The sequence below is a fragment of the Nannobrachium achirus genome, assembly GCF_963921795.1.
Source record: "Nannobrachium achirus genome assembly, chromosome: 12".
Taxonomy (NCBI): domain Eukaryota; kingdom Metazoa; phylum Chordata; class Actinopteri; order Myctophiformes; family Myctophidae; genus Nannobrachium; species Nannobrachium achirus.
Genome location: NC_137832.1, coordinates 47,952,027 through 47,967,999, shown reverse-complemented (window position 1 = coordinate 47,967,999; position 15,973 = coordinate 47,952,027). Strand labels below are relative to the sequence as shown.

The 15,973-nt window shown below is 43.2% G+C and overlaps 1 protein-coding gene across 1 annotated transcript; it reads right to left on the bottom strand.

Annotated features, from left to right (window-relative positions):
• Positions 1 to 7,603: 7,603 nt before the first annotated feature.
• On the bottom strand, positions 7,604 to 7,993 carry tal2 (T-cell acute lymphocytic leukemia 2; the record flags this gene model as incomplete). The annotated part of the gene is made up of 1 exon (XM_080738701.1): positions 7,604 to 7,993. The coding sequence occupies one exon, from the start codon at positions 7,991 to 7,993 to the stop codon at positions 7,604 to 7,606; it is 390 nt and encodes a 129-aa protein (XP_080594827.1).
• Between the last annotated feature and the right edge of the window lie 7,980 nt (positions 7,994 to 15,973).

Genomic DNA, 15,973 nt, shown 5'->3' with positions numbered 1-15,973 from the left:
AAAGTAAAGTACAAATACCTAAAAATGTTACTTTAGTGTACAGTAAATGTCCTTTCCACCTTTCCACCACTTGCAATAATGAGTCAAATTGTTACAATGTTGCACACTGAACCGAGGATGAACATGCAACCTGTTGCGATCTTCTGTGGAGTCACCCCTCACTAAACTTCAACACTAAATATAAATATTAAATAAATAGGCAATCTGTAAGTTCACAAGTGTTGCGAACTTGCATTGCATTGTGAACTTGAAGAGCTGCTATTTTTGCATGTTCACCCCTGCAGAATATGGATGCTACAGACAGTTCATGTGGTTAACCGCAAATGGTCCTTGGGAACCCATAAGCCTACTCTTCTTCACATCCCTTCCCCATCATCTCTTTTCCCTCGTTCTTGGTGCTGCCTTGTTCTGCAGTGCTTTTTGCTCTTCACCCCCGTGCTGGCTGCACTCTCTCTCTCCCTCTTTCACTCTCTCGCTCTCTCTCTCTCTCTCTCTCTCTCTCTGCCACTGGGTAAGGGTTACAGCATGTTGCTTTTTGAAGTAGACATTTGCATAATCAGATTAGAAAGTGGGGATTGTCATTGGGCGCCCGGCCCCCACTACGGAGTGCTCCAGAGGAGGAGAGGCTGCTGTCCAGCCCAACAATAGGGGCCTCTCTCCCCTCCTCCGACCAGCCTGCACCTGCATCCCACCCACCCAGGCAGGCTGCAGGTCAGTGCCGCTCCGCCGGCCCACCAAACTGCAGCGACGGAGACTAGGGGAGAAGAGACAGAGAGAGAGAGAGGGTGGAGGAGGGGAGGGGGCGTGGAGGACAGGAGTAGGAGGGCAGGCAGGGGTGTCGCACAAAATTCTGGGCCCTGGGTACAAGGCACCGAGTGCCGCACTGCGAGCTTGTAGATCTGCTATTTTTGAAAAATTGTGAGATGTGTGCAACTAAGTGTACTGCATGTCTGGATGATTCCAAGGAAGGAGTCACCTGTGCAAAACCTATGTTTCTATGTCAGTGGTGCTCAAACATTTTCATGTGAAGGACCCCCAAAATGATATGCCCCCCCCCAGAAGCATAATTTGAGTTACAAATGTTCGCTTAAAAAATAAATATATTCAAAGATTTTCACACGTTTTCACCACTTTTCAAAAATAGCAGATCTACAAGCTCGGCTCGGCTATTTTTCAATAGCTAAAGTATAAAATAATTCCAGGCCCCTCCACCTCCTTGGGCCCTAGTAACTCAGTCCCACTAAACCCCCCCCCCCCCCCCCCCCCCTTGTGCCGCCCCTGGGAGTAGGAGGGCAGGGGTTGTGCTGAGATATTTAAACATGCAGAGTGTGAATTGGCTTTAAGGGGATAAAGAGCTCAGGGCCTATCGCTTGGCACCCAGCTCCACAAATTCTTTTTCATGGGCGCCTCTCGGCGGGGAGAGACGAGGGGCTGCCTGCACCGATCTGGCCCATTGTGATAACAGATTCAGACAGCGTGCGAGACGCTGATAAGGAAATGTGCTCTCAATAGACCATTACCCACACACTTTGGGAGAGAATAGCCAATCGGGCAGCCATACTTGGCCGAGGAGATGAGAAGCATGCAGATGTGTTATTATTATTTTGGAACGCGCTGCGTTTCATATAATCCTTGCTGGAAGTTGGGGTCAAAGCAATGTCTGTTTGTGAAATGGGGCAGCTTCTGTAAATAAAGTGCCTCAGCAAAATTGCGAAAATGGACAGCGTGGCTTTTCACGGCGTGACGGGATGCATGTCAGCGCTGTCGCACACCATCCTATCCGATTGCAATAAAAACAACATGTCGGACATACCACACTAAAATAAACCTGTGGATGCTATGCGCTGTGAGCTTGTAGATCTGCTATTTTTTTTTTTTTTTTTACTTGTTGAGTAACATTTGACCAGGAGTAGACCTATCTATTCTTTGACTCAAGTACTGGGGTTGGGGTCAATGTTATATGAGATACTTAAATGGTTTCCTGTGGAAATAAGCTTAGTCTTTTCATGGATCTCCTTTTAGTAGACCTTGTACCAGTGAACTGTACCGTCATGAAACTGTACCTTTTCCTATGCAAACTTCTAATAAAGTCTTCAATCAATCAATTCAATCAATCAATGGGTTGAGTACTTTGTCCAGTAGACCTACTGCTTAATAACTGCAGTGGTCCAGGGACCACTGGTCCAGGGACCACCAGTGGTCCTTGAGGGGGTTATAGGTGGTCCCCAGCTAAATAATGGAGAGTTGGTAACCAAATGGACCCTTATAGATCTTTAACTCTTGAGAGTGTAAAATGAAACCAAATGGACCCATTTGGGTCTGAGATCTAGGCAAAATTTCATCAAACGTTGGTCCGTGGCAAAAATGCAGAATAAATAATGGTCCTTGACATGAAAAAGATTGAAAACCACTGAACTAAGTGTACTGCATATCTGCATGATTCCAAGGAGTCACCTGTCCATTCCCACAGGCCTTCAGTCAGTGTGTCCAGCTGCCCTCTGCTCCGTTTACACACATTTAGCCGGTTTAATAGCAAGGGGAAAACACCCGATGCCCTAAAAACCCAAGTCACTATTTACCCTTCAGCTTAGTTTAGTTGCAGCCTTTTAGGAAGAAAGCGGGCCAGACTGCCACCACCACAATAGGCTGTTGAGCATGTAAATGTGTGTGTGTGTCCCTCTGTAAACAGCTCTCTGCAGAAAAAAAGGGAAATGAAAAACAAAACAACGTAGCCATTTCTTTCTGTTCGCAAATAAGGTCTCAGATGTTTTAAAATAAATGATTTGCATTAAGCTTCCGGCATTTGAGATGTAGGCCTACAACCTAATGGCTCAAAACTGCAATAGGCAGTTAGAATGGCAGCCGATTGTCTTTTGTGCATGTATAACCAATTAAACCCTCCGTTTCCTAGTAATATGGACACAAGTTACAATTGTAGCTACTTTGACAGCCTTTTTCTGTCTAGGCTACACCAAATCTCTTATAGCTGATCTACAAGCTCACACAACACGTTTTACTGTAGTTTGGTTATTTTTGGCAAATGTTCCCCCCAGAATAGGGATGCTGGGGTTCAAGCGGTTAAGCCCGATTTTATACTTCGTCGTATGACGGTGTCGTGTGAAAATAACCGATTGACGTGTTCTGCTAGTTTCATTATTCTTGAAAATGTTTCCACAATTTTGGCAATTTTCGATTTTGTTGAAAATCTGATGTCACTGTTTACGAGGCCGACAATGTGGGAGTGAGGAGGTACAATCTGCCAAATCTATCGTCTATATGCAAACATTGTTTTCGTGTCATCAAAATGTAAAGACGTGTAAAGCGAATTTGAGTACACAGAAAAGTGCTATATAAATGTCAGGTATTAATATTATTATTAAAATGATCAGAGATAGATTTATTTATTTAATACTTTATTAGTCAGAAATGGCATACAAGGTACAGTCAGCTATTAAGGCTAAAGGTATAACACAAAAAGGTCCTGGGGACAGCGACCACTCAATTAGCACACATCCATTTTGTGTCATTACATTGAAAGCGAGACAATCCAAGACGTCTTAGGAGGAGGATGTGCATCTGTCCTTCCAGCCAGTGGTCAGTGCTTTGACTCCAGAGTAACCTGTGAACCCGGGGCCACAAGTTAAGCGGTTGCTATCTCCTCGACCCCCTCGTCTCCCGGGGCCCCCCTGGTCACTGGCCGGAGGGCAGGGGGTCACCGTTGTGTCTACACGGTCATCAGTGGACATGTAGTGGTCAACATATCACAGGGCCCATTGAGTACACACAAAAGACCCTAAAACACACTGCGAGAGCAGCTGTATTCTAGCTCTGCTTTTCTACGGTGTGAAGTAATGTCACAATAAGAACCGTGTTAAGCACTTCACCCTGTATATCAAGAGATGGGCAGTTGCATGTATTTGAGCTACATATTTCAAATGATTTGTATTTGGCTGGGACGGAAGAAATGAGATGCAATTTGTATCAATATACTTTCATGTTGTATTTTCTGTATTTTGTATTTATTTGACATGTCTACAACATTTATACAGCCACAGGTTTATACTGTGGAATAATAAATAAAAAAAACATACACAATGTAAGATGTCACTTCTACTCCACCTCTGATTGACTTACCCGCCACCAATTCAACCACCAATGAGAGGCAGAGTATGGGCGGGTCTTGAGACAGACTTCATTTCACCTTGCTTCAACTAGAGAATGAATGGAAATGTCCTTATGCATTAAAGATATGTTTTTGTGACTACTGCATAACCCATAAATGGTCAGACAAGCCTAATACCTGATTATTTGTGACGCTATGTGTCAGTATCCTGTCTGCAGTATCATGGTGTCAGTATCCTGGTGTCAGTATCATGGTGTCAGTATCATGGTCAGTATCCTGGTGTCAGTATCATGGTGTCAGTGTCATGGTCAGTATCCTGGTGTCAGTATCATGGTAGTCTCGCGTGGCCAGACTGTTGCCTCCGCGATTTGGTCAAATGCTCCCAGCATACAGTCTGGCAGACCGGGGAAGAAATGATGAGTGCGAGATGAGAGCGGAAGTGAAGCCCCTCGTCACTTCCGTTTCCGTCTCACATCACACACATTTATCATTATATAAATAAAAATCATATAAGCATGTTTAGCTTGCTGCTTAGCAGAAATGACATTTTAAAATGTATTTTTTTGAACGTTAATGCCCGTTTTCGATACTCGCCGTTCGGGAGCTGCTGTTCCAGACTCTATATAGCATTCAGAGATTGTGGAATAGTTGTCTGGCTACGCGAGACTAGTATCATGGTGTCAGTATCCTGGTCTCAGTATCATGGTCAGTATCCTGGTCTCAGAATCATGTTGTCAGTATCATGGTGTCAGTATCATGGTCAGTATCATGGTCAGTATCATGGTCTCAGTATCATGGTCAGTATCTTGGTGTCAGTATCATGGTGTCAGTATCATGGTCAGTATCCTGGTGTCAGTATCATGGTCAGTATCATGGTGTCAGTAGTATCATGATCAGTATCATACATGCCATACAGTAGTTATTGTGTAGCTTTCGATGATAACAAGGTCACTCTGGCCTGCACTCTCACACACCGTGGTAAACATGTTTGGCTATAACTACTACAAAACACCATGAACAACACTCGTCGTATGTCAATCTATGGATTGACTAATCACTGCATCAGTTACTATAAAATATATTGTCATGTACTGTTTTTTAAAAATGCAAAATGTGTATTTGTTTGTATCTCAAATAAAATTCTCAGACCAGTATTTTGTATTTGTATTGTGATCATTGTTTTGACTGAGTATTTGTAAATTGTATCAAAATACTTTTAGCTTTCGCCAACCTTATATCTGTGTATACTGTATAGACTGTACACTCTTCTTGAAACCGATGGAGCTTGTACGTCAAATAATTTGACCAACTCCTTTACTCTTGTAAATCTGTGATGTACGATAATAAAGTTGAGTTGAGCTACAGTATTTTGGGTACGTACATGTACACACACACACACACACACACACACACACACACACACACACACACTCACGTTTTCATCCTGATCAATTGTTGTCAGGTGTAATTAAATAAAGCACCACGTTAATTTCACCTCACTGACACTCATGCTTGATTTTCAGTGTCGCTTTCCTCCGTTAAGAGTAAAATTTGACTGGAGAAATGGTTGAATCTGGGTTGTGTCAATTGGTATAACCAGTATTTTTCATAAGAATGTAATAATATACAGGAAAATTGTGGAAACAAGAAATAAATAAATCCTCTATTGCAGTGTAATATTTTCTTTTTTACATGTCATTTGTAAGTACATTTTGAAAACAGGTTTTCTCAGCATTGTCACACTCTATGTCATGTAAAAGTTATAAAAATACAATAAATAAATAAATACAATACAATAAAAATACATATATTTTCATTTGGTATTTTAAAAATGAACAGGTTTTCTGTTTAAATAGATCTACAAGCTCACGCCATGTTGCAATGCAACATATTGTACTGTAAACTCGCAGATCTGCTATTTTCGAACAGCTGAAGTAAAAATATGGTTGTGGTATAATAGGCTAAATGGTTACATTTATATTAATGTTATACAGTTACATTTCCAAATCCATAATGTGGAATGTTCCCCTCTTCACGAATAACACAAACGATTCAAAAATAGTTTCTTAACAAATCATTTATTAAATAAATAGCTCAAATAAATAACATAACGTTTATTCACAGGCAAACAAAAATCATTTTCAAAAGAGGTATTGTAAGGTAATTATCACAATAGCCTTGACGACAGACAATCAATTAATTAGCAATCTTTGGCTAAATGACATGCTTAAAGTACAAAAGGAGCAAAAAATTAAGATTCAAATGAATAAGTGTGGTCTTATTATTCTTCACAAAGGATTGTCAGTTTTGCCAAAATTCATCAGCCCATCCTCTTATGACAAACGGACATTATCTCATTGAAGGCTTGTGAAATAAATAATGTTTTTTCCCCCAAATAAAGATAACCATGGTAAATAAATATGTGTATAATAATGTAGTCCCCCCCAAAAAATCAGCATGTCGACAAAAAGGGAAAAAAAAGTGCCCTTGGCCATTTCAGAATGATTGCGGTCCTTGGTGAATTGGGGTGTGCCGTTATCAATTCAACATGCCTTGGTGAGACTATTGCTTGAAATGAGAAATTCCTTAATCCCCCTTCCATTCTCCTCTGTGGCAAAACGCCCTCTTTAATGAAAACACTAAATTAGTTCCAGCTTTGCCAGCGACAAGGAATATTAACATGAAGACATGATGGGAACACTGTACATCCAATTTCTTTTACATCCATGCAGAATAACATCAACATTTGTCTTTACACAGGCTCCAGTCGCCTACAGTATTCACCTGCAGATATTTCCAACAGGACTTTAAGGTGGGTGTATATCCAACCACGTTTCGGTTCGGTGCACAGTGGTGTCCGACAAACATAATACTGTATCCTCTGTTTTTAGAACTGGTGAAAACCCAACGCACAAGCTGGTCAAACTGGGCATTGAGGGGGGAAAACTCTGAATACCTGCACCGATGGGACAAAAATACCAGTTTCATCCCAAGACGTAAAAAAATAAATAAAAATAAAACGTAATAATCCAGTCCAAAAGAACATCATGGGCAGCTCTGGACTAGGGTTGAGCAATATATCAATATTATATTGATATTGTGAAAATGAGACTAGATATCGTCTGGGATTTTGGATATCATTTTGTGATATGGCACAAGTGTTGTATTTTCCTGGGTTTAATCACTTAAGCCCTATTTTATACTCTCAACAACTTTCAGAAAGAGTGAAAATAGCCTAATCTGTAAACCGCTTTTTAGATAGAAAGAGGACATTACCATCAGAATAAAACATTATCGTACATTATTGATATTTAGGTATTCGGTCCAAATATTACATTTCATTTTGCCCAGATCCCTGGCCCAGCCCTACGATGGGACAACAGCACCAGTTTCACCCCCCCCCAGGATGTAGGTTTAAAAACCCCCAGAAAGACAAAGTCCAGTCCAAGTCAAGACAACATCTTGGTCTGGTATCCTGCACTACCAGGCTTCTGAGCTGCCACAGCTGGACCCGGGGGAGGCGGCGTCCGTGTCACTGCCGGCCATCAGGCCCCAGGAGGAGGGTCCCCTGGGGGACGAGGAAGAGGAGGTGTGGAGGCTCTCCACGTTTCCCCGCAGCAAGGTGAGCAGGGCGGTGGGGGAGCGGTGGTGGTGGCGGGAGGCCGGCTGCAGCCCGCCGCCGCCGCTCTGGCTCTCCAGGAGCTGCACCAGGAAGTTGATGTAGCGCATGGCCAGGCGCAGGATCTCGTTCTTGCTGAGCTTCTTCTCCGGCGGGTGGGTGGGGATGAGCTTGCGGAGCTCGGCGAAGGCGGTGTTGACGTTGTGCTGGCGCCAGCGCTCCCGCGTGTTGGTGAACACCTTCCTGGTCATGGCGGTGCGGCCTCCGGCAGGGACAGCTCGCTGGAGGGTAGAGGAAGCAAAGCAAAGTTAGGCCTGAAAATACCCCAAAAAAAAGCCTAACGGTTTTCTGAAAAAGGTACGGTATGTTTAACTATGATCAGTGGTGTTCAAACATTTTAATGTCAAGGACCCCTAGAATTATATTTATTTGACTGCCGAGTGCCGACCACCATTTCCAAATATTTTGTTCCAGGGACCACCCCCCCCCCAGAGGCAAAGATTTACAAAAGTTTGCTTTAAAAAATATATTTAAAGATTTGCCCAAATGTTCACAATCTTTCAAAAATAGTAGGTCTACAAGAGCTTGTATATGTTCTATTTTGTAATAGTTAGAGCATAAAATAATGTGGTGAAAGTATGTTAGATTTTAAGTGGTGAAAATCTAACATAAGAAAGATAATTTCCCTTTCTTCTTAATGCGTTAAATAACATGAATTCCAGCGTCCGTATTCACATTCTGTGAAAATAGCAGATCTACAAGCTGACAATGCGTCACGGCGCATTATCAGCTTGTATATCCATTATTTTTAGCAAAGAGATTTGGTGTAGAGCAGGGGTCTTCAACAGGGGGTCCTCAGAGTTACTACAGGGGGTCCTCCAAATCTTTGAGTGATAGAACGTTTTTTCTCCTTTTTCATAATAACCACTTGAACCCTAGTGTCCATATTCTAAGAACTTTGGCCAAAAATAGCAGATCTACAAGAGTGTACAGAGTGAAAGGTCAAGTTTATCAAGTATTGACGGTTCAAGTGGTTAAATATCTGAAAACACAAAATTGACATGAATCCAAAATACACTGATGATCGTGCTGTCAAACAATGAAACTATATGGAATCTACGAAAAGGTCGTGGGGGTCCCTGCTTCAACTCTCTCTCAACTAAGGGGTCCTTGGCCTGAAAACGTTGAAGATCCCTGGTGTAGAGGTAAAAAAAAAAGGGAGTGGACCTAGTATAGAGCCCTGGGGGACTCCATTCAACAAAATATATAGGGTTTTATTGTTTGAGATGGAGACCTCCTCCGACCTCCAAAAAATTATAAAATCTGAAAAAGTAAAGTAACTCTTCTTACACAAACTACGTACCACCCTAGTTCTATTAATTACGTTGCGGTGTCACCTATACAAAATCTATGCAAAAAACATTTAGAAAGTATGACATTTCTTTCTCATCTTCCCTGATGAGTACATCTCGGAACAATTATTTTTTAAATTACGGAAATAAAATAAAAATGACAAAACGGAAATTAAAACGTAATAATTCTTGATAATGATGAACTCAAAATTCTCACCTGTGTGTGTGTGCGTGTGTGGGCGTGCACGCTGACGTGCAGAGGTATCAGTTGCAGAGTGGCAGTGTGTGTGTCCTCAGGTCACAGCAGTAGTATATCCACTATACTGCAGTATAGTCCAGTGTAATAACGGCTCCACTCTGTGTCGTCCTCTCATGCACTCTGACTGCTCCTGGTGCGCCAAAGAGGGAGGGAGAGAGAGAGAGAGAGGAAAAGGGAGACAGAGAGAGAGAGGGAGAGAGAAGGGGGAAGAGGACTGGTGCAGGCACAACATCTCACATTTTATAGCAGGGCAAAGCTCCATTGTGTGACGCGCACTGTCGTCGAGCCTCTCCGCTTCTGTTGCATTGTAAGTAGAGTTATTGTTCAATGGCAGAAAGAGGTGTGTGTGTGTGTGTGTGTGTGTGTGTGTGTGTGTGTGTGTGTGTGTGTGTGTGTGTGTGTGTGTGTGTGTGTGTTCCCATAGGGAAAATGTATAATTTTGGTGGGTAGACGGGTGGGTGTCTTGATGGGACGTGATAATTATGACATGCGTCAATTCTTGCCAGTGGATCCTAAGATTTTTAGCTCGAGAAAAATTAGATGTTTGCCCGGCACCCAAACTAGTGAAAACAGCAGATCTACAAGCTAGGTCGGCTATTTTCACTACTTCCTAGACATTTGTTTTCTAATTTATGGAATTTCTTAATGAAATTATTTAAAAAAATCTAATTTTTCATGAAAATCTTAGCCTTTTGGGGGAATGTATTTTGGAAAATGTTTTAAAATAATAATAATTAAAAACAAAATGTAGGAAACGAAAAATAAAGGGAGTCGGGACCCATAAGGATTTGGCCACGACCCACAAATGGGTCGCGACCCAGTGTTTGGGAACCAGTGCTCTAAACTAACCTTTTCTCTCAACGGTGGGTCCGGAGACCACCAGAGGGTCCAAATAGACACTTAGGGGTCTGTAACTATGAGAGTACAAATGGGTCCATTTGGTTCCATTTGTACATAAACACTGAGGATTTTACCATGTGGAATGGTGTCCCAAACAGACCCCCATTTTGGTATGAAATGGGGTATGTTGGCCGTGGCCTCACGCAAATCAAACTGGGGGTCCTTGAAATTAAAAAAGGGAGAGTCACCGTCCGTGCTAAGCGGTACTCCTCCATCATTCCGTGTGAGGTGCTGAATTCAGTTGGACAGCTCTCGCAATCAGCGGCGCCTTAAACCACCATTTCTACAAGCCTTTATGATTCATTGCTCGTTTAATCCTTGAAGGTTAGCATTAGAGGTGACAAATACATTCCCATTGAAACTGAGACGTTTCCACCCTCTCTGATCCTTGGCTTGAGCTTGTGGACGCGTGTTTCTTTCTATGCCTGGACATTAGCCATGGCTAACCCCCCCTCAGGGGCGTCACAAGGGGGGGGGGGGGGGGGGGGACTGAGCTACTAGGGCCCAAGGTGGAGGGGCCTGGAATTATTACTGGAACTATTGAAAAATAGCAGATATACAAGCTCACAGTGCGGCACCGAGTGACGCGCTGCGAGCTTGTAGATCTGCTATTTTTGAAAAGTTGTGAAAATGTGTGCAACTCTTTGAATATATGTATTTTTTAAGCAAACATTTACGTAACGCAAATTTTGCTCCTGGGGGGTCCCTGGAACTAAATATCTTGAGATGGGGGTCCGTGGCCAAATACATATCATTTTGGTGGTCCTTCACATGAAAACATTTGAGCACCACTGACATAGAAACAGGTTTTTCAAAAAACCTTCAAAGACTCACACAAACGATTTTTTTTTCCCAAAAATAGCAGATATACAAGCTCACAGCGCGGCACTGAGTGCCGCGCTGCGAGCTTGTAGATCTGCTATTTTTGAAAAGTTGTGAAAATGTGTGCAAATCTTTGAATATATGTCTTTTTTTAAGCGAACATTTGTAACGCAAATTTTGCTTCTGGGGGGTCCCTGGAACTAAATATCTTGAGATGGGGGTCCGTGGCCAAATACAAATCCTTTTGGGGGTCCTTCACATGAAAACGTTTGAGCACCACTGACATAGTTTTTCAAAAAACCTTCAAAGACTTGCACAAACTTTCACGATTTTTTCAAAAATAGCAGATCTACAAGCCGAGTGCTCGGCGCGCTGTGAGCTTGTATATCTGCTATTTTTCAATAGTTAAAGCACAAAATAACGCAGTGACTCCTTGTACCCAGGGCCCAGAATTTGGTGCGACACCCCTGCCTGAGACCACTGGCTCCTCCACTCTTGAATTTGGGCCTGATTGGAGCTCAAAAGGTAAAAATACCATATCCAGATTGACAGTCACACAATATGGGTTTTGTTATGACTATGGTAATCTTGTTGAGCCCATTCCGAGGGCCACACATAAATTACAGATTACAGGGGGGAGGGATGGGGGGAGAGCATGGGGTCCCCGGTCACACGCATGAGCGCGAGCCACCTCACTCCAGACCACTCACTCCTCAATACGTCCCCACCTCCACCCAGAGGTGGAAAAGTAAAAGTATCAATATTGCAATATAGTAAGAACTCTCTTTACAAGTAAAAGTCCGGAATTCAAAATTGACTTGACCGGAATTCAAAATTGTAAAAATTTAAGTACAAAAGAATTGGGATCAAAATGGATTTAAAGTACCAAAAGTAGAAAGTACTCATTATGCAGAAGGTTTCAAATGTCAAAAAATATTTTGAAAGATCTACAAGCTCACAATGCGTTGCATCGCGACACATTTTGAGCTTGTAGAAACCGGCTATTTTCAAAAAGGTGGAAAGTAACAAATTACATTTACTCAAGCAGTGTACTTGAGTACAAGTCTTTACACTATAGGAGAAGACCACAAGGACATCTTTGGTGTTATCCTTTTAGACCAAGTGTTTGTACTGTTTTTACATTACTGTCTATATATTAATATTAAGTATGTATGTCCATTTGTCAATATTTACACATATTTACACTATTTGCAAAAGATTTTGTCTCATCTTTAAAAACGCATGTCAATTTGGACATTCTGCATAATGAATACTGTTAACTTTTGGTACTTTTTACTTTTACTCAAGTACAATTTACTTCTACAAGTACATTGTGCTACTGCTGCTTCAGACACCACCAATCCCCCCCCCCCCCCCCCCTTTCCGACGCCCGCTTTCAACCTGATCAAAACAGCCCAACGTCTAGTTTAACCAATTGTCAGTGCGATCCCCCCCCCCCCCCTTTTTTTTAACACCCTTCAAGTGTTGTTTCAAAGACACAGCCTTCCATAAAAATCTCTCTCTCTGTGAGGAGTAGGAATTTACATAATCCGATTAGGGGCCGGGATTAGCCCTGCAGGCCCGGAGAACGGGGCCGAGCCGATGGGGGCCGCCTCTGAATCGGAGGCATTCATTCATGGAGCCCTCGCTGCATCATGGGCTGCACCTGCAGAGAGCCGAGGCTCCGTGGAAGCTACTAGGGCTCTCTGGCTGGCTGTAGGGGCTTCATGGTCTGCAGACTCACACTCACAAGCAGTGCTCGGACAAAGTACTCAACCCCAGTACTTGAGACAAAGTATAGATCAGTGTTTCTCAAACTTTCAAATTTCAAGGTCTCCCTTAACGGGTCCATTTGGTTGTCAGAGTTGTCAACTGTCAGAAGTTACAGACTTGTATGGATCAATTTAGAGCCCCCTAAAGCAGTGGTTCTCAACCTGTGGGTCGGGACCCCCAGGGGGGTCCCCAAATTATTGTGAGGGGTCCCCAGATGATTGATTAATGTGCAACATTGTTTTCTCACTCAACAGTAAACAAGCCAAGATAAAGTTTAAGCGTATAGACTATAGAGGGTATATGCACATTTCTAAAGTGACAATTTAAGGACTTAAAGACCTTTTTAGTACCTCTGGTCAAACATTGGTCATATTGTCAAATATTAGAGGCAGAAATTGTGAAAATAGCCGATCTACATGCTCGCAACGTGAGGCGTTGTGAGCATGTAGATCTGCTATCTTCGCAATGGAATAGATGGAGTCAAACTACCGTATTTTCCGGACTATAAGGCGCACTTAAAAGCCTTTAATTTTCTCAAAAAACTACAGTGCGCCTTATAGTCCAGTGCGCCTTATATATGGATCATTCATTGACATTGACATTCCCTTTAGCACAGCTCCATCTGTTTGATGCATAACACAACGGTAGCGTCTATTATGTGCGCCTTATAGTCAGGTGCGCCTTATATATGAAAACAGTTTGAAAATAGACCATTCATTGACAGTGCGCCTTATAGTCAGGTGCGCCTTATAGTCCAGAAAATACTGTAAATGTAATTTACTCCTACAATTCCAAGTGCTTGTGCAGGGTGGGGGGTCCCCAGTTCAAATATGATTATTATGGGGGTCGCAGCCTGAAAAGGTTGAGAACCACTGCCCTGAAGGAACCCACAGAGTCCCTGGAATCCACTTTGAGAACCACTGGTATAGATACCGGTAGATACTCGTTGCTAAAATATAGCAGTGGTCTTCTACCTTTTTGAGCGGTGCTCCTTGGAAGGAGCTAAGCTCCAACATCTGGCTTTGTCCGGTTCCCAAAAAAGTGTTGCGTCCCCCCCAAAAATGTCTGGGCTCTGAAGCTTGGCCCACATCTGGCCTAGATATGGGCACAAACGGCTCAAAGTTTATTGTACGTCCAGGGTCCCGTTGGCCAAGCTTCGCAGGACGCGCTGCGACTGGCCAACAGGACGCTTAATGAAATTACTCATACCAGCACCTATATACTTTGTCATACGACAAATAGTCGAAAAAGATTTTTGAAAAAGATCTTTTTTTGAGAATCAGCCCAAAATCGGGACACCGGGGTTAACATACATACGTAAATGTTTTATTTCATTCTTAAATAATGATAATGATATTATCATACATATCAAACCAGACTGACCAGTAGCAGGGATAAAACATCCCCACCAGCACACACACACACACACACAGCAAATCCAACCCTAATTAAATGTATGGGAGTGAGGATCCGCCTGCTATAAAGAATAACAGCAGTTTGACCTTTTAGCTGCGGTCCAGCTCTAAAGGATAGCCCAGGTTTAAACAGCCCGTTAATTCCCACAATATATCTTGTGTCCCATTCATCCCAGGACCAGAGTGTGGTTGGGAGGCAATTACTGCACCATTACACCACTGTTTACCTAGCCTCCACGTGGTGGTGATGTTAAGGGGGGTCCTTTAACCATCTCCCACTCAGCTTTTGTTTCCCGGGCCGTAAAATACAAACAAACAGGCATTCCGGACATCTTTTTGTGTGGCTTGTGCCTGTTTATAATAAGCCGACTGATTTGTACTTAGTTGCGCGGTGGTGTCGTGCACCACAAACGGGCGATCGACAAGCTCACGACGCGGTCGCATGGCGGAGCGTCGTGAGCTTGTAGATCGGCTGCCTCGGTTAAATGACATGGGCGTTTAGAAGGTGGCGAGGGCAGGGAGGCAGAGACTGCAGTAGGTGGTAATTGATGGTGGCTGGCCAAGTGTACGACGGATGGACAGAGGGTTTGTGAGTGTGGGGGGGGGGGGGGGGGGGGGGTGTCGGGGGGGCCTCCATGTCCCCCGGGGGAGGTGCTCTTTGTCTGGGGGGGATCATTCCTGAGGGGGTGGGCTTCACTCTGCTGGCTCGCCAAGATAAGCACACTCTCCACATGCTGAGAGACGCAGATAAGGGGATTGCTGCGCTAAATGAAAAGGAGGGGGGGAGACACTATTTGAGCTGCTAAAATGGGACAAATCTTTATCAGTTTAGCTCCCCCCCCCCAAAAAAATAAATAAATAAAAATAAACAAAATAAACAAAATGAAAAATAATCTGAGATGGAATATGGATTTCAATATTTGGAATTACGCATTGTAAAAACTGATGTGCACAGTTTTTACGTGTCTGTGGAAAGCTCATCTCAAATAATAATCACACCTGTGGGAAGTGAGCAACACTCACTTCTCATGGTATCAAACACGACACACGCGCATCTCTCCTTGTATGGGCCGTTCAGTCTGTGGCAGCTATGGTTGCGACTATCAGGTCGCAAGTTACTATGAAAAGCTCCACCGGCTGTCCGTCTGTCTGTCTGTCATGTCACGTCACACTTTTGGCCCTACTATCTCCGGCACCGTTGGCCCTATTGATGCCAAGCTTTGCACACACACTCCTTGGCTAGCAAACCACAACCTCCGCCCCTGATTTCTCACATGGCCCTCTTCTAGCGCCACCATCAGGCCGATTTTTGCTGCTCCTATAGATTTTCTACAGATTTTGGCCAAAAATCACGCAAAGCGGTACACAGTATCTCTAAAGTCATGTCATCAACATGGATCCCATATTCCCTTCCTGATTGGCTACGATTGCCTTCTAAAGTTTGTTTATGCGACGTGACGGTTGCTTATCTCCCGATTAGGGAGTGTTACTGGTGATGTCGGTCTCTGCGTACTTTCTATGACATTAGTCTTGTGTGACGTTAGTCTCGTACTACAGACATAGGGACACACAAAGCCAGACGTACGGTAGGAGCGAAATATGTAACAACAGCTCACTTCATGTTTTGTCCTGTTACTCTTGAACCGTACAGTAGATCGTACAATCAGCACTGCCGTGCTGAATGGTAAAATGTTTCTTGTTGGTATTGTA